This window comes from Mustela erminea, chromosome 5 (genome assembly GCF_009829155.1).
Source record: "Mustela erminea isolate mMusErm1 chromosome 5, mMusErm1.Pri, whole genome shotgun sequence".
Taxonomy (NCBI): Eukaryota; Metazoa; Chordata; class Mammalia; order Carnivora; family Mustelidae; genus Mustela; species Mustela erminea.
Window position 1 is genome coordinate 133,357,303 of NC_045618.1, and position 19,306 is coordinate 133,376,608.

The 19,306-nt window shown below is 44.2% G+C and overlaps 1 protein-coding gene across 1 annotated transcript; it reads right to left on the reverse strand.

Moving 5' to 3' along the window:
• Window positions 1-1,263: 1,263 nt before the first annotated feature.
• LOC116591779 (acyl-coenzyme A thioesterase 1-like) lies at window positions 1,264-6,130 on the reverse strand. The gene is made up of 3 exons (XM_032345008.1): window positions 5,674-6,130; window positions 3,973-4,175; window positions 1,264-1,977 (listed from the first exon to the last, which is right to left on the reverse strand). The coding sequence occupies exons 1-3, from the start codon at window positions 6,128-6,130 to the stop codon at window positions 1,393-1,395; spliced, it is 1,245 nt and encodes a 414-aa protein (XP_032200899.1). The 3' UTR covers window positions 1,264-1,392.
• Between the last annotated feature and the right edge of the window lie 13,176 nt (window positions 6,131-19,306).

Genomic DNA, 19,306 nt, shown 5'->3' on the forward strand with positions numbered 1-19,306 from the left:
GTGCAATGGGCAAGAACAAAGAGATCTTAAAAATTTGTAAGTATATGTAATTTAATCTTTTTTTTTTTTTTAGGATTTTATTTATTTATTTGTCAGAGAGCGAGCGAGCGAGAGCGAGCACAGGCAGACAGAGTGGAAGGCAGAGTCAGAGGGAGAAGCAGGCTCCCTGCGGAGCAAGGAGCCCGATGTGGGACTCGATCCCAGGACGCTGTGATCATGACCTGAGCCAAAGGCAGCTGCCCAACCAACTGAGCCACCCAGGTGTCCCAAGGATATGAAATTTAAAGTGAGACAGTCAGTATGGTGGGGGGGGGGGGGTTTCCCCCTCCAGCCACTTTCAAGTGCTCTGGTGCAGATGCAGGAGAAGTAAGAGGGGACATCCTTACCATGCTCAGTGTATGATGTTAGGTCAGAGAAAAGCAGGATAAAAATCTATACACAAGGTTAAAATATGAATACACATACATTTATAGAAAAAAAGAAGAAAATGAAGTATACTAAAATTTTAATTATGCTTTCTCGTTTAAATACTTAAACCTTTTATTTTTTAAAAGATTTTATTTATTTACTTGACAGAGACAGTAAGAGAAAGAACACCAGCAGGGGGGAGTGTGAGAGGGAGAAGCAGGCTTCCCACTGAGTGGGGAACCCCATGCAGGCGGATCCTAGGACCCCGGGATCATGACCTGAGCCAAAGGCACACACTTAACGACTGAGCCACCCAGATGCCCCAAACCTTTTATTTTAAAATAGTTTTCAGTTTACAGAGAAGTTGCAAAATTACAGTTTCTGTATACCCAGTACCCAGCACCCACTTTCCCCTTTTGTTAGTATCTTATATTAGTATGGCACATTTGTCACAACTAATGAGCCAATACTGATACATTAGTATTAACTAAATTCCATATTCCGTCCTGTTTCCTTAGTTTCCCCCATTGTCCTTTTTCTGTTCAAGGATCCCATCTAGGATATCATATTACAGTTAGTCAGGTCTCCTTAGGCTCTTCTTGGCTATGACAGTTTCTCAGACTTTTTGTTTTTAATGACCTTGACAGTTGTGAGTATTGTGGTTAGGTATTTTGCAGAATGTCCCTTATTTTGGTCTTGCTTGAAGCTTTTCTCATGACGAGACTAGGGTTAAGGGTTCTTGGGAGATCACAAGTAGGCAGAGAGGCAGGCAGAGAGAGAGGAAGGGAAGCAGGCTCCCTGCCGAGCAGAGACCCGATGTGGGGCTCAATCCCAGGACTCTGGGATTACGACCTGAGCCAAAACTTTAACCCACTGAGCCACCCAGGCACCCCAGGTGAACTGTCTTTAACTGTTGCTGCTAGCGTATGTTAGTCTCACTCTCCTAACCTTCATATAGTGGGCTATATTTTCAGGAGAGTCCCCCTAACTTTTCCCCACCAAGTGTTTGTGGAAGAAAGTCTGGAGCTGCTTCCAAGCATCCACCTGGGCCGTGGCATGAGCCCTGGGCTCCCCACCCCAGATGACAGGGCCACCCACCAAGGTGTGTAGGGAAGCCCGGCACAGGGGGAAGTAGGGAGGCTCAATGTAGTGTCCTGTCTCAGGGTAACAGATGATCTCGGGCTTCTTCCTACCATGGGCCTGCAAGTGCTTCGAGGCCTCATTAGCATAGAATTCACTCTTCCAGTTGCGGTCATCCTGACCTACAAGGAACAGGAAGGCACTCTCAGCTCTTTCTACGGGAATGAAACTCTTCTGGTCAGCTCCTTCCAAAGGGCTGTTCAGGACATCCACAATGTCTGCCAAGCCATCTTTGGTCAGCCTTACTCGATTTGGGTCTAAGCCCAGAGGGGGCAAGATCTCATCTTTGTAGTGTAAGGCTCCCCCGACATTGGCCACGGAGCCATTGACTAAGACCGTGGCGCTGATGCCCTTCAGGAACGACGCCATGGAGAGGCAGAGGTCACCTCCTTTGGAGCTGCCAAGCAGCCCGACTCCTGGGCCCTTTACCTGAGGAAAGGACAGAGGAGGAAGGAGAATGAGGCCATGAACAGCGCAATGTGACGAGCAGGGCCTGGAACTGAACAAAGGGTCAACGGAGCCTGAATCTGGGCTCTACCATGTGCCAAGTTTTGCAGTCTTGGGGTATTATTCACTTACTCTTCCTCTGTCTTCCTTTCTGAAGTTTCTCCATCATCATTCTTGGTCACTTCAGCAACCACATGCAGGATATACTCAATACTCTGGCTTCTCAGCCTCATGCCCCCTTCCGTCCTGCCACATTTCACTTACGTTTGCTTTCCACGTCCCCCAAATCCATGGCACACCTCTCCCACAACCTAAAGCTTCTTAACCTTTAACCCTGCTCCCTTTCACTGTCCCCTCTTCACACCAGATGGAGAAAATAAAGCTCTCCGGTAGGAAGGTGGGATCTACTGAATTCCACAAGAGCTCAAGCTTTCTACCTTCCCTTGGGTTTCCGAAGCACCTCTGTGCTTATCAAAGGGCCCCCTGCTGCCTGCACTTGGAGTCTCCTCCACTCTCATTCTCCAGGACTTACTCCTGCAACTCCGTCATCTCCCTCCTTCATCATCACTTCCTACTCTACTGGCCCGTTCCCAAGGGCATACTTAATGCTCTGTTTTCACAACAAACCCTTGACCTCACATCCATTCGGCCCTGGTGGGAATCAACCCTCTGAGTCATTCGTTTTGTCTTCCCTTCTCTACCCTATCCCCTCAGGGTAGTTTGGGTCTGCACAATCCTGCAAGGACTGGTCTTGCCAGAGTTACCAACATGTATTACAAAAGGCCCTCTGATTCACCACTCAACAGCAATCTTTTTCTCCCTATGGCTTCTACAATAGCACCCTTCACTGGTTTCAACCATTTATTCCTCCTAGAGGAAAAGTACTAGGAAATTAAATGACATATTATTATCATCCCAACTTTTCAGAGGAGGAAAGAGGGCCCGTAAGGTCATGGGGCTAGCTGCCAATTAGTGAAATCAAAACTTAAATTTAGGGGCGCCTGGGTGGCTCACTAGGTTAAAGCCTCTGTCTTTGGCTCAGGTCATGGTGTCAGGGGCCTGGGATCAAGCCCCAAATCGGGCTCTCTGCTCAGTGCGGAGCCTGCTTCCTCCTCTCTCTCTCTGCCTGTCTCTCTACCTAATTGTGATCTCTGTCAAATAAATAAATAAAATCATTAAAAAAAAAAACACCTTAAATTTAATTCTTATCTGTCCACATCTCATGCTGGTGCCACTGCACACTATCACCTTTCTAAGAGTTCCAAAGCTTCCTGTCCACTGAACTCTGAACTGTAAAGTAAGCAAGTTTTATCTGCTGGTGCTCTGATACCGGAGACTATAGCGCCCTCAAAACACTTCCTAGTACCCAGGTTCTTTGGCTGCCCAGTTCTTCTTTAACACTGTGGGGGCGCCTGGCGGCTCAGTGGGTTAAAGCCTCTGTCTTCCGCTCAGGTCAGGTCCTGATCCCAGGGTCCTGGGATCGAGTCCCGCATCAGGCTCTCTGCTCAGCGGGGAGCCTGCTTCCCTTCCTCTCTCTCTGCCTGCCTCTCTGCCTACTTGTGATCTCTGTCTGTCAAATAAATAAATAAAATCTTAAAAAAAAATACTCAACACTGAGGCCTCTCCCAGAGCAGGGTTATGCACAAACATTTAACCTGGGGCCTTCTGGAGATAGTGATTCCAGTTCCCTTTCCTTCTACTTCCTTTATCAAAGCCAGGGTTCGCAAAGATGTTTGGGCTTATTGTGATGTTCTGTAAAATACTGGGATTTAAAATTCCAAACCAACTAAGAACATCTTTACTAGCAGGAAATACAACAACATAAAATTGCACAGAAATGGTCTACAAGAAGTGACTCTAAATGGTAGTGTGTGTTGGAGCCTAGGAGCGGCTGTGGTGAATCTGTCGCATTCTGCGAAAACTAAGAGCAGTTATGAAGACACCGGTACACAGATCATAACCCAGAGAAGTTCTAACCTGAGGGTGATCCAGCAGATAGTTGACAGCTTCTTCAAAGTACTCCAGGTGGAGGATCTCCAGGCCTTTGGGGAGGTCTTCATAGTTATGATAAGCCAGAGCCATCACAGCAAAACCCTTGCCAGCCAGCAGACTAGCTCGATGTTCCAGAAGGCCACTTCCAACTCCATAAATGTCCACAATCCCAGGAAAGGGTCCTGGTTCTTTGCAAGAAACAAAACACAAAACTGAACTATTTCTGACACTCTCTGCCGTGGTGTCAAAAGCCCTGTGTTGCCTACTTGGTGATGTCAACGTTTTCTATTGATGATCAGAAATGCTAGAAGCCCTGTGGTCCTCAAGGATCTAGACAGTGGCATAGGCTCAATCCACATTTCCCCTATACCCAGAGCCTCAAAGCACCACAGACTTTTTACAAATAGCGTGCCTTAATTTTGTAATTGAAAATAATTTACAAGCAGACAATGAAGAGAGCAAAATCATTACCCACTGCCCCTCCCACCCAAAGCTAACAATGCCAAATGCTAAGGAGCAGGCAGAACGCTGCTGGTGGAAACCCAAAATGATACAGCCACTTTGAAAACAGCTGAGCAATGTTTTACTTAACCACTTACTTACCAAATGATTTAGCAATCTCATTCCTAGGTATTCATCCAAGAGAAGTGAAAATTTGTGTTCACACAGAAACACATATGCAAGACTTTGTAGTGACTATTCATTATCTCCAAAGACTTGAAACCCAGCCTGGAAACCCGTCCTTCAACTGTTGAATGAATAAAATTGCTTTTTTTTTTTTTTTAAAAAGAGATTTTATTTATTTATTTAAGACACAGAGAGAGATTGAGAGTGTAGCAGACTCCCCTCTGCCTAGGGAGCCTGGGATCACACCCTGAGCCAAAGGCAGCCTTACTCTACCGACTGAGACACTCAGGTGCCCCCTTCACGTTAATTTTCTTAAACCTTAATATATATTGTGAGATTTAGAAGCAAAGTTGCTATACTAAGAAACCACTGGAAAAAAAAAAAAAAAAAGGCGCCACCTGGCAGGCTCAATTGGCAGGGCATGAGAAGCTTGATCTGTGGGTTGTGAATTCGAGCCCCACCTTGAGTGTAGAGATTACCTTTTTTTTTTTTTTAAGATTTTATTTATTTACTTATTTGACAGAGAGCACAAGTAAGCAGAGAAACAGTCAGAGGAAGAGGGAGAAGCGGGCTCCGGGTGCCCCCCGTGTAGAGATTACTTAAAAATAAAATCTTATTTAAAAAAATCATTAAAGATTTCGAACTACCGAGCGCCTGCGCGGCTCAGTCGGTTAAGCGTCTGCCTTAGCCTCAGATCATGATCTCAGGGTCCTGAGATCGAGCCCCCCACCTGGCTCTCTGCACAGCGGGGAGCTGGCTTCTCCCTCTCAAGTCTCCCTCTGTGCTCTCTCCCAGAAAAATAAAATCTTAAACAAACAAACAAACTTGGAACTACCTATAAATGTTTTCGTTTTCACCTATAACTGTCTTTCTCCTTTCCCTATGATGTCTTCTAACGAACCTCTCAATTTGGGAGAGGCACACCCACCCCCCGCAGCAGGGCCGACTTGGAAGCCCCCAGAAACCTCTGCAATGTTGGGAGCTACCTCCTTACTGTCGGTAGAAGTGTGGGAGACAAGAGAAAGGTAGTCAGGACAGCCGGGGACCCCGGGCGCTCACCTGGGGGCAGGAAGAGCGTGGCGCGCAACCGGCCCGCGCGCACCGGCTCCCGCCGCACGCCCGGCCGCAGGAACTCGCGCTCGTGCACCGTCCGGCCCAGGACACGACCCGAGTCGGGCTCGTGGCCGTCGACCACCTCCAGCTCCACGGCGAAGGGCGTCTGCACGTCCCGCTTCACGAGCCGCACCAGGGGCTTCTCGGGCTCCAGGGCCCAGAGCAGCCCCATGGGCTCGAGCCCCACGAAGCTGCCGCCCAGCGCGGGCGCGCGCTCCAGGTCCAGGAGGCCGCCGGCGTCGGCTTCGTACCGCGCGTGGGCCCGGAAGAGCGCGCCTTTCTCGTCGCGCAGGGACGCGCGCAGCGTGACGGGCTGTCGCGGGGCCAGGCCGTGCACGGCGATGCGCACGGGCTCGTCCCAGCTGCAGCGGCCCGCGGGCTCCAGGATCCAGGTCGCAGCCATCCTGATTTCCGCTGAACTGAGGATTGCAGGCTTCCCAGTCACGTGTTTATCCAGGCTTCTCTCCACCTCCCTGGGAAGCAGTAACAGTTGGAACCTTTGCGCATCGCATGTTGGACGCACGTGGGACACTCTCTGCCGCTGTGTGAGGTCTCCTAGTGTTTGTGCAAATCCACTAGTGTCTGGTCGGAAGAAAATAGCTGCTAAATTAGGAGTTCATTATTGATTCTGCAGTCCGGCGCAGTAAGTGTGGAAGAGAGGTACAAAGAAGGCTGAGCTGGGGAAAACCATGGCAGGTCCAAGAATCTGGAGCTGTAGAAAGCATCCCCGGTGACTGTAATTCAGATGGCAGTGGAGAAACAGCCTGCTCCTTCCTTTGCCTCAGTCCTTTGCAGAGCCTTTCCCCCAGAGTCAAGGGTACCAAGGGTGCTTCCAGAGCAGGTAGATGTTGATGGAGTGAGATTTACCTGAATTCCAGTCTGATCCTGCTCCTTAATATCCTGCTGATCCTTATTTAGCAAGATGTGTAATTAAGGCTCTGAATTCAGCCTCTTTGTCTGTAAAAGGCATATTGGGATGAATATGTGGGCTACCCTATGTAGAAACACTGCACGGATCAAATTGAATAGCAAGTGCTCAGTAAGAGATTTGCTTTTCTTGAGATCTGTTTATTTAGAGAGAGCACTCGGGCATAAAAGGGGAAGGGGCAGGCAGAGGGAGAGGGGGTAGCATGCTTCTTGGCGAGATGTGAGGCTTGATCCCAGAACGTTGGGATCAGGACCCCAGCTGAAGGCAGACCCTTAACTGACTGAGTCACCCATGTGCCCCTGGAGTTTTACTTTTTAATTCACAGATCTGGTCACTGACAGTCTCCGTGTTGTTGAGTTGTGTCAGATTTCTGGCAGGAAACAAGTGGCACTTCCCAACTGCGTGGAGAGTTTCATAAGACGACTATTTCCAGAGTCGTTGGCAAGGTTAAAACACAAACAAGGGTGGGTGCAGAACCTTGGGCCCAGAAGGCTCAAGGGCAGAGGGTTGCCTGGCAGGATGGTGTAGCCAGGGTGGTGGGAGGAAGGCAATCCAAGGTGAATTAGGAGGAGTGGGGAGAGAATGAATACCTTGACCTCACTCTTCTCTCGCCCTTCACGTTTGTTTTGTTAATTAAGATTTTATTTATTTATTTGACAGACAGAGATCACAAGTAGGCAGAAAGAGAGACAAGAGATGGGGAAGCAGGCTCTGAAGCCAGGGAAGCAGTCTCCTTGCTGAGCAGAGAGCTGGACCTGATTTGGGGCTTGATCCCAGGACCCTGGGATCATGATCCGAGCTGAAACATTAGCTTTAACCCACTGAGCCACCCAGGTGCCCCTCCCCCTTCACACTTTTGCCAGTGCCCTTCATTAGCTAAACCCAACCATTCAGCTCAGCCTACTGGTTGGAGCGCACAGAACATGCCCAGGGAGTGGAAGCTCAACACATAGTTATAAACTGAACAAAAAGAAGCCAGACTAGGTCCCAGATCTCAGAGTGCAGTGAGTTTGGAGCTCTCTACCCCTGAAGTAACTTCTGTGGAGTATTTTAAATGCCTGTTGTTTAAAGTGTTGCAGGCTGTGGCCCCTGGGTGGCTCAGTTGGTTAAACATCTACCTTCGTCTCATGTCATGATCCTGGTGGTGCTGGGATCAAGCTCTGGGTTGGTCTCTCTGCTCAGCAGGGTGTTTGCTTCTCCCTCTCCCTCTTGGTGTTCTTTCTGTCTCAAGTAAATAAATAAAAAAATAAAATCTCTTTTCAGAAATAAAAAATAAAGTGTTGCTGGCTGGGGTGCCTGGGTGGTTCAGTGGGTTAAGCCTCTGCCTTCGGCTCAGGTCATGGTCCCAGGGTCCTGGGATTGAGCTCTGCCTCGGCTCCCTGCTTGGTGGGGAGCTTGCTTTCCCCCTCTCTCTGCCTGCCTCTCTGCCTAGTTGTGATCTCTCTCTGTCAAACAAATTAAAAAAACAAAAACAAAAACATGTTGCTGGCTGTGCTCAATCCAGGAACACTCAGCTTACAGAGAATTTACCTGGCCTGCTGTGGCCACCGGCACAACTGACATCGGCACTCAGGGGCGCCTGGGTGGCTTAGTAGGTTAAGTGTCTGGCTCTTGATTTCAGGTCAGGTCATAATCTTAGGGTTATGAGATCAATCCCCACATCAGGCTCCATGCTGGGTGTGGAGCCTGCTTGAGATCCTCCCTCTCCCTCTGCTGCCCACCCAAAGAGAGAGAGAGAGGGAAGGAAAATAAATTTTTTTTTAAGATTTTATGTATTTGACAGACAGCGAGAGAGGGAACACAAGCAGGGGAGTGGAGACAGAGAAGCATCTCCAGGTCCCCAGGATCACCACCTGAGCCGAAGGCAGACATCCAACTACTGAGCCACCCCAGCGCCCCAGGGATGATTTTTTTTTTTAAAGATTTGATTTATTTAATGGCACAAGTAGGCAGAGCTGCAGACAGAGGGAGAGGGAGAAGCAGACCCCCTGCTGAGTGGGGAGCCCACTTGCGGCTTGCTCAATTCCAGAATCCTGGGATCATGACCTGAACCAAAGGCAGATGCTTAACCAACTGAGCCACCCAGGCACCCCCCAGTCAGGGATGATTTAGAAAGATCTTCCCATGGGAAAACAGTTACAGATCCATTGCATTAGTTTCCTGTAATCCTCAATTGACGTCTGAGATCCATCTACTTTTCCAGTAACCCAACTGAGAGTTGAAGGGGAAAAGGTTGAAAGTGGGGATGGGGGCACCTGGGTGGCTCAGTGGGTTAAGCCTCTGCCTTCCACTCAGGTTATAATCTCAAGGTCCTGGGATCAAGTCCCGCATCAGGCTTTCTGCTCAGCGGGGAGCCTGCTTCTCTCTCTCTCTCTCTCTCTCTGCCTGCCTCTCTGTCTACTTGTGATCTCTCTCTGTCAAATAAATAAATAAAATATTAAAAGAAAGAAAGAAAGAAAGTGGGGATGGATTCCCAGTTACTCCAGTATCAGCTATGATTTCACTCATGATCTAGCCTGGTACTGTTTCCTGTTGACAGTTTTGGTGGGACAAGAGAGCTCCACATTTCCATTTTTTAGCAGCCAGTATACATCCCATTTGAGTAAAGTCCTTTCTTCAAGATAGCAATAACTTAATTGCAATTATACTCTCATGGTTGCGTAGTATTCTATCAATGTTCACTTCCTGACCTTGATGTTTGTGGTATAGTTATGTAATGTGCTAGCATTAAGAAAAGGGAAGGAGTGGGGTGCCTGGGTGGCTCGGTCAGTTAACATATATGCCTTAGGCTCAGGTCCTGATCCCGGAGTCCTGGGATGGAGCCCCACATCTGGCTCTCTGCTCAGCGGGGAGCCTGCTTCTCTCTCTGGGGCACCTGGGTGGCTCAGTGGGTTAAATCCTCGGCCTTCCACTCAGGTCATGATCCCAGGCTCTTGGGATTGAGCCCCGCATCCGGCTCTCTTCTTGGCAGGGAACCTGCTACCCCCTCTCTCTGCCTGCCTCTCTGCCTACTTGTGATCTCTCTGTCAAATAAATAAATAAAATCTTAAAAAAAAAAAAGGCGGGGGGAAGGAATGGCATAGGGAACCCTGTGCAAGTTTTACAACATTGCTGTGGGTCTAAAATTATTTCAAAATAAAAGGTTTATTAAACAAAACAAAACAAATAAAATAAAACAGTATTAGGGAGTGCTAAAACCATCAAAGAGGATATCTTTGATCTTCTGTCCCACTTGTGGAATTAGTAAAATCTGCCAACCTCAGACCCTTCTTCCTCCATATCCTTGAACATTTAGTCTTTCCCATTTAACTGAGGTTTCCAAGAATTTGCATTATCTCTGATCCTGTATCTAAATCCCCTGAAATACTTGAATATTTCCCTTGTCCAAAGCATCTGGACTCAGGCGTATGATTTCTCCAGAGGAATCTGATACCGTAACAGGTCTAGAGAGAAAGGACATGGGGGCCACATGTCTCTCTCCCTTTGAGGGGTCTCGTCCTTAGTCTTTAAGGAAAAGTTCTCTGTATTCAGAGAGATTAAATGGCAAGCATAGTTTTCAAAGTAGCTACTTGCTGTCTGGATACAAAAACAGCTTTATTCTGAGCCTGGTCAGCCTGCTCATGGCTCAGTTCCCAGAACTTTGAATTACAAAAAAGTTATTTATGCAAACAAAAGCCCAGGGCCAGACTGCTTGGGGAGGGGGGGGAATTCTACCAAACATTTAAAGAAGAACTAATTCCTATTCTCCTGAAACTGTTCCAAAAAATAGAAATGGAAGGAAAACTTTCAAACTCATTTTATGAGGCCAGCATTACCTTGATCCCAAAACCAGACAAGGATCCCATCAAAAAAGAGAACTACAGACCAATATCCTTGATGAACACAGATGCAAAAATTCTCACCAAAATACTAGCCAATAGGATTCAACAGTACATTAAAAGAATTATTCACCACGACCAAGTGGGATTTATTCCAGGGCTGCAAGTTTGGTTCAACATCCGCAAATCAATCAATGTGTTACAACACATTAATAAAAGAAAGAACAAGAACCATATCATATGATACTCTCAATAGATGCTGAAAAAGCATTTGACAAAGTACAGCATCCCTTCCTGATCAAAACTCTTCAAAGTGTAGGGATAGAGGGCACATACCTCAATATTATCAAAGCCATCTATGAAAAACCCACCGCAAATATCATTCTCAATGGAGAAAAACTGAAAGCTTTTTTGCTAAGGTCAGGAACACGGCAGGGATGTCCATTATCACCACTGCTATTCAACATAGTACTAGAAGTCCTAGCCTCAGCAATCAGACAACAAAAGGAAATTAAAGACATCCAGATAGGCAAAGAAGAAGTCAAACTATCACTCTTCACAGATGACATGATACTATATATGGAAAACCCAAAAGACTCCACTCCAAAACTGCTAGAACTTGTACAGGAATTCAGTAAAGTGTCAGGATATAAAATCAATGCACAGAAATCAGTTGCATTTCTCTATACCAACAACAAGACAGAAGAAAGAGAAATTAAGGAGTCAATCCCATTTACAATTGCACCCAAAACTATAAGATACCTAGGAATAAACCTAACCAAAGAGGCCAAGAATCTATAAGAAATTGAGGAAGACACAAAGAAATGGAAAAATGTTCCATGCTCCTGGATTGGAAAAATAAATATTGTGAAAATGTCTATGCTACCTAAAGCAGTCTACACATTTAATGCAATTCCTATCAAAATACCATCCATTTTTTTCAAAGAAATGGAACAAATAATCCTAAAATTTATATGGAACCAGAAAGACCTCGAATAGCCAAAGGAATATTGAAAAAGAAAGCCAAAGTTGGTGGCATCACAATTCCGGACTTCAAGCTCTATTACAAAGCTGTCATCATCAAGACAGCACAAAAACAGACACATAGATCAATGGAACAGAATAGAGAGCCCAGAAATAGACCCTCAACTCTATGGTCAACTAATCTTCGACAAAGCAGGAAAGATTGTCCAATGGAAAAAAGACAGCCTCTTCAATAAATGGTGTTGGGAAAATTGGATGGCCACATGCAGAAAAATGAAATTGGACCATCTCCTTACACCACACACGAAAATAGACTCAAAATGGATGAAGGACCTCAATGTGAGAAAGGAATCCATCAAAATCCTTGAGGAGAACACAGGCAGCAACCTCTTCGACCTCAGCCACACCAACATCTTCCTAGGAACATCACCAAAGGCAAGGGAAGCAAGGGCAAGAATGAACTATTGGGATTTTATCAAGATCAGAAGCTTTTGCACAGCAAAGGAGACAGTTAACAAAAGCAAAAGACAACTGACAGAATGGGAGAAGATATTTGCAAACGACATATCAGATAAAGGGCTAGTGTCCAAAATCTACAAAGAACTTAGCAAACTCAACACCCAAAGAACAAATAATCCAATCAAGAAATGGGCAGAAGACATGAACAGACATTTCTGCAAAGAAGACATCCAGATGGCCAAAAGACACATGAAAAAGTGCTCCATATCACTGAGCGTCAGGGAAAAACAAATCAAAACCACAATGAGATATCACCTCACACCAGTCAGAATGGCTAAAATTAACAAGTCAGGAAATGACAGATGCTGGCGAGGATGCGGAGAAAGGGGAACCCTCCTACACTGTTGGTAGGAATGCAAGCTGGTGCAACCACTCTGGAAAACAGCATGGAGGTTCCTCAAAATGTTGAAAATAGAACTACCCTATGACCCAGAAATTGCACTACTGGGTATTTACCCTAAAGATACAAACGTAGTGATCCGAAGGCGCACGTGCACCCGAATGTTTATAGCAGCGATGTCTACAATAGCCAAACTATGGAAAGAACCTAGATGTCCATCAACAGATGAATGGATAAAGAAGATGTGGTATATATACACAATGGAATACTATGCAGCCATCAAAAGAAATGAAATCTTGCCATTTGCAATGACGTGGATGGAACTAGAGGGTATCATGCTTAGCGAAATAAGTCAATCGGAGAAAGACAACTATCATATGATCTCCCTGATATGAGCAAGTGGAGATGCAACATGGGGGGTTAAGGGAGTAGGAGAAGAATAAATAAAACAAGATGGGATTGGGGGGGAGACAAACCATAGTGATCTTAATCTCACAAAACAAACTGAGGGTTGCTGGGGGGAGGGGGGTTGGGCGAAGGGGTTGGGGTTATGGACACTGGGGAGGGTATGTGCTATGGGGAGAGCTGTGAAGTGTGAACCTGGCAATTCACAGACCTGTACCCCGGGAATAAAAATATATTATATGTTTATTTTAAAAAATCATTAAAAAAAAAAGTTATTTATGGTGAGTGTTTGCCAAGAGCGTTGCCCTAGTGGTGGCTGTTATGGAGAATTTGAGAGATTAACTTTTCCAGGTGCTACATCACTTACTGTTGTAATTTTATTAAATTACTAGTAAGCAATGACCATATAGTTTAATAAAAACAGTTCTATGGATAGAACAAAATACTGGCTCACAGAAATAAATTCTTTAAAGGATTTTATTTTTTAAAGATTTTTATTTATTTGAGAGTGAAAGAGCATGTGAAAGTCTGAGCAGGGGGAGTGGGAGAGGGAGAAGCAGACTCCCCTTGGTTAGGGAGCCTGAAATGGGACTCTATCCCACGAACTGGGGTCATGATCTGAGCCAAAGGCAGATGATGACCTGACTAAGCCATCCAGGCGCCCTTAAAGGATTTTATTTTTAAGTACTCTCTACACCCAATATCAGGCTCGAACTTACAGCCCCAAGAGTTGCATGCTCTACCTACTGAGCCCTCCAGGGACCCCACAGAAATATGTTTTCTATTTGCCCAGTTCTCTGGCTATTCACCACTAACACCATTCATGCCCTGTAGTAGCTCTGCTTCTAACTTTTGAAGAGCAGGATGTCAATCTTTGAGAAAATAGGAATGCCAGCTTCTTTGCATTTTAGTGAAAAGCAGATCATTGGGGCAACTGGGGCACCCTGCCGCAGGCTGATTCAGACGACTTCTTTAATCATTCCTGATTGCTTCTGTTGTGATTCTCCAAGATTGCCCTTGTTCTCCGACATCCCCTACAGGGATCATGGGAATCTCCATAATCTCATCAAACACAGAAACAGCATGTAACTCTTGGAACATCGTATTCAGAGGTAAGTGCTCACTGTGAGACCTCCTCTCCCCCAATTTGGCCTGGTCAGTCTGAATGTCCTTTGCCTTTATCCTATGATCCTAGTAGCCAACATAGATTTTTCCAGAAGTCTCGTTGTATATTATAGTGAGAGCTGGATTTCTGCTGAATCATTGTGTCTCTTCTCTATAGTGTGTCTATTCATTGGCCCTTGGAAGCTACCTTCTTTTACCTTTATTACTGGGTAAGTTTGAGGAGATCTACGGAGGACTACATAAATTTGCCTTTTAACATCCTGAGAAAACAAGAGACTCTGGTCTGGGGAGAGACTTGCTGAATGCTCCCTGCCTGTTCTGATTTCTTGAAAACCCAGGAAAAACAGCCAGAAGACCATGCTCTCATGCCCTCATCTTTTGCCCTAAACTTTAAACTCTAAATCTTCTCCCCATATAGACTTTCTTCTCATCAAATCACAGTTTTTTATTGTAATATTGTTCCTATCAGTCAGACTCAGGTCCTGCTAACTGGAATTGTCTTTCTTGCCTAATGTCCTATCAGTGTTTCTTCACAGAATTTATTTCTGTGAGCCTGTAATTCTGGCCTACCCAATGGACTACTTAGATTTAGACTACGTAGCATTGTTTCCACTGGTGGTCCTTTGCATCTTGACTGTGGTCTCTAATTAGAACATCTGGAATCTCTACCATAGGACCTTGAACTTGTCTAGGAGGTGATAATATCTTTGGATAAACTGAATGGCATTTGCTTGGTCTTAGAAGAATGTCTTATGCTCAAATCATGAAGAATAGCATGTAAAAACTTGGACCCACCAGCAAGAATTACTAGGAACTAGTAGAAACACCCATATTGACTTGTAATATACAGTGACTATGGAATATTTACTTTAACCAGTGCCAAAGCTCATACAGTTCCTGGCTTGTGTTCCCTCCCTCGCTGTGCCTCTCTCTCTGTGAAATAAATAAATAAAATCTTAAAAAAAGAAAAAAAAAAAAGAATTGGACACATAACTAATTCAGCCAACCAGTGGCCCCAGGTTTCTATCTTTATTTTTTTTTAAAGATTTTATTTATTTATTTATTTGTGAGAGAGAGCGAGAGAGCGAAAGAGTGAGTGCAGCAGACAGAATGGCAGGCAGAGGCAGAGCGAGAAGCAGGCTTCCCTGCCAAGCAAGGAGCCCAATGTGGGACTCGATCCCAAGACTCTGGGATCATGACCTGAGCCAAAGGCAGCCCCTTAACCAACCGAGCCACCCAGGGTCCCTGTTTGTATCTTTAAACAGCATATTTTTTACTTTTACCAATTTTTGAATCTTACATAAAACATTTACTTTTTTTACTTGATCGAAGTTAAGTTTTTATTTAGCTAAAGGCAAATCTCATGAGTGTATTCTACTTAAAAGAAAAACATCTTTATGTAGTATGATTTTATTTATATACCATACAACTCACCTATTTAAAGTGTACAATTCGGTGGTTTTAGCATCTTCACAAGGATGTGCAACTACCACCACTACTAATTCAAGAACAATCTTATCCCCCCAAAGAGAAACCCTGTACCCACTTTCTCCACATCCTCACCAACACTTGATTTTATCTCTCTCTCTCTCTTTTTTTTTAAGTAGGCTTCACGCCTGACATGGGGCTCCATCTTACAACCCCAAGATCAGGAGTTACATGCTCTACCTACTGGGCCAGCCAGTTATCCCTCTTTTTCATTATAGCAATTCTAGTGGTGAGAAGTGGTATCTCATTGTGGCTTTAATTTGGATTTTTCTGATGATACTGAGCATCTTCTCATGTGCTTATCAGCAATTTGTATATTTTCTTTGGGGAAAGGACTATTCAGAAGCCTTGCCATTTAAATGCCCTCTGCCTGAAGTTTGACTCACTCCCTCATCCTCAGTCAGGTATCTGCTCAAAGACTACCTATTCAAATATGTCTTCCTTCACCAGTCTATTTAAAATATCACCTCTCTCGTCATGCTCTAATCTTATTTTTTTTTATTCTTCACAGCATTTATCATTTTATTTTCTTGCTTCCCAACTAGAATAAATGCTCTTGATAGCAAAGACTTGAAACCTATCTTTGTTCATCTTTGCCAGGAACGTAGAACATTGCCTGCCACGTAGCAGTGTTTCAGTACATCTTTTGTGAGTAAAATTGAATGAGTGAAGGCAATAGCAGAAAATAAAAGCTTTTCTGTTTCTTTTGGAGTTTTTTTTCAAGAAGGTACTCAGCAGATTTATTTCACCTTGACAAAATAAATGCTATATAATGAATACCTAATATAAATCCATGTTGAATATACATAGGAGATACAGAGTTTAAACATATTGGTTAAACAGATTTTAATTTTCAGTGAGATTTTATTTCATTATTCATTGATGACAAATTCTTAGAACAAGGTTTAACTGTCATAATTCTGTTAGTTTATACATTTACTTTATACCCTGTCCATATACCTACTTTCACTTGAGGTTAAAGTGTCCATTTCTTACTCTCAGACAGGAAATCAATACTATATATGATTTAAACCCATTTTTTAGAGCAGAAAATTGAACATACTAGGAAAATCAGCCTGATACATTTTGTTCTTTACTGGAATGTATAGTCCATTTATGTTTAATGTAATTACTGATCTATCTGTTTGAGTTTAAAGTATTATATATTTTCTACCCTGCTTATTCTGTATTTTTTTATGTTATTTTAGCTTTTCAAAAATTATTCGGGGTGCCTGGGTGGCTTAGTAGGTTAAGCCTCTGCCTTCAGCTCAGGTCATGATCCCAGGGTCCTGGGATTGAGCCCCGCATTGGGCTCTCTGCTCATCAGGGAGCCTGCTTCCCCCTCTCTCTCTCTGCCTGCCTCTCTGGCCACTTGTGATCTCAATCTTTGTCAAATAAATAAATAAAAATCTTTAAAAAAAATAAATAAAAATAAATATTATTCAGGGTGCCTAGGTGGCTCAGTTTGTTAAATGATGACTCTTGATTTTAGGTCAGTTCATGATCTCGAGGGCGTGGGGTCAAGCCCCACATCAAGCTCTGTGCTCAGCGTGGAGTCTGGTTGAGAATCTCTGTCCCTTTCCCTCTACCCCTCCCCCCACTCACATCTGTGCTCTCTTTCTCTAATTAAATAATAAATAAAAACTTCATATAAAAATTATTCCAGGGGTACCCGGGTGGCTCAGTGGGTTAAGGCCTCTGCTTTTGCCTTGGGTCGTGATCCCAGGGTCCTGGAATTGAGCCCCGCGTCAGGCTGCTCCTGCTGAGCAAGAGGCATGCTTCTCTTTCTCTTTCTCTCTGCCTGCTTCTCTGCCTACTTGTGATCTCTGCCAAATAAAGAAATAAAGTCTTTTAAAAAAAACTTTAAAAATTATTCCATTTAACTCCTGTATTACCTTATGGTAATAACTTTTTTTTTAATATTTTATTTATTTATTTGACAGAGAGAGATCACAAGTAGGCAGAGAGGGAGTGGAGGAAGCAGGCTCCCTGCCTAGCAGAGAGCCCGATGCGGGACTCGATCCCAGGATCCTGAGATCACAACCCGAGCCAAAGGCAGCGGCTTAACCCACTGAGCCACCCAGGCGCCCTGGTAATAACTCTTGATTTATTACCATTAGATAAAAATATTTTTACCACCTTGTGAAAAATGCAATGAATGATCTTAGAACAATACTACTCTACTTCTTTCCTTCCTACATATGCAATTTAATTCTATGTGTATTTTAAACTACATAGTATATTATTTGCAAATATTTATTGGGGCGCCTAGGTGGCTCAGTTGGTGAAGAGTGCCTTTGGCTCAGGTCATGATCCTGGGGCCCTGGGATTGAGCCCCATATTGGGATCCCTGCTCAGCAGGGAGCCTGCTTCTCCCTCTCCCTGACCAATCCCTCTCTCTCTCTCAAATAAATAATAAAATCTTAAAAATATATTTGTTTAACCATAAGAGACTCCTAATCTCACAAAACAAACTGAGGGTTAACAGGGGGAAGAGGGTAGGGAGGGGGTGGTGGGGTTATGGACATTGGGGAGGGTATGTGCTATGGTGAGTGCTGTGAACTATGTATATCTGGCGATTCACAGACCTGTACTCCTGGGGCTAATAATACATTATATGTTTATTTTAAAAATTATTTAAAAAAAAAATAGGCGCGCCTGGGTGGCTCAGTGGTTTGGGCTGCTGCCTTCGGCTCGGGTCATGATCTCAGGGTCCTGGGATCGAGCCCCGCATCGGGCTCCCTGCTCCACAGGAAGCCTGCTTCCCTCTCTCTCTCTCTCTCTCTCTCTCTGCCTGCCTCTCTGCCTACTTGTGATCTCTGTCTGTCAAATAAATAAATAAAATCTTAAAAATATATATATATATATATATATATATATATATATATATATATATATATTTGTTTAGACTTATCTACATATTAAGCCTCTTCATTATATTCCATTTCTTCCATCATCTATTTGCTCTCCCCTGGAATCATTTTCCTTGTGCTTGAAGAATACTCTAGTTTTTCCTTTATTGCAGATATGCTATATTATCTCAATTTATATTTTTCTGAAAATGACTTAATTCTGAGTTCATTAACTTTTTTCAATAACCTTTATGAAATATAAATGCTTTCATACTTAAGCATCTCTTCTTCTAGTATAGGCTTCTAGGTTGTCACATATTTTCTGTCAATGCTTTGAAGGTATCATTCCAGTGGTTTCCCATTTCCATTATTGCTGTGTTTAAGTCCGTTGTTAGATTTAGTGTTGTTCCTTTGAAGGTTGTCTTTTTTCTGTGGCTGCTGGCAAGGCTTTTTAATCTTTAGCTTTCTTTGCAGCAGTGTTCCTACAGAACAAACAATTCTGTGGACAGATTGCAAAGATCACTGCAACAGTAACTCCCATCTCAGATGCTCTTCTGGGAATCTTGCAGTTCCCTTATCAGGAGGTAAGAGTCCACTTTCCTTGCACCTTTTTGTGTTTACCTCAAACGAGAGAGTACAGTTGAAGTGATGCTATGTGACTTCCAAAGCTAGGTCATAAAAAAATGCCATGTGTTTCTGCCATCCTTTTTTGGGACGTTCATTCTTGAAAGTCAGATACCACATTTGAGAAAACTCAAGCAGTCTCTGGACATGCTCATATACACAGGAATCACAGTTGCCTTTAGGACTGGGTGGCAGGTGGAAGCTGGAAGGGCTTCTAGGAGACTTAGTGAAAGCCTGAAGGACCCCATGGAGGTTATTATTGAGGGCCTACAGGAAACCAATAAAAACTTACTGGAAGCTGAAGGCAACACTGACACTTGGCAGTAAAGTGAAAAATGGAAAATGGACCTAAATGAATTCAATAATCTGGCTGAGGGGATTTCCCAGCAGAATACTGATAGTGCCATCTGGCTTCTGCTGCTGCCTATGATAAAAATGCAAGAGAAAGGGTTAAAGAATGAACTCTTATATGTGAAGGAACCAGGACTTGCCAAGT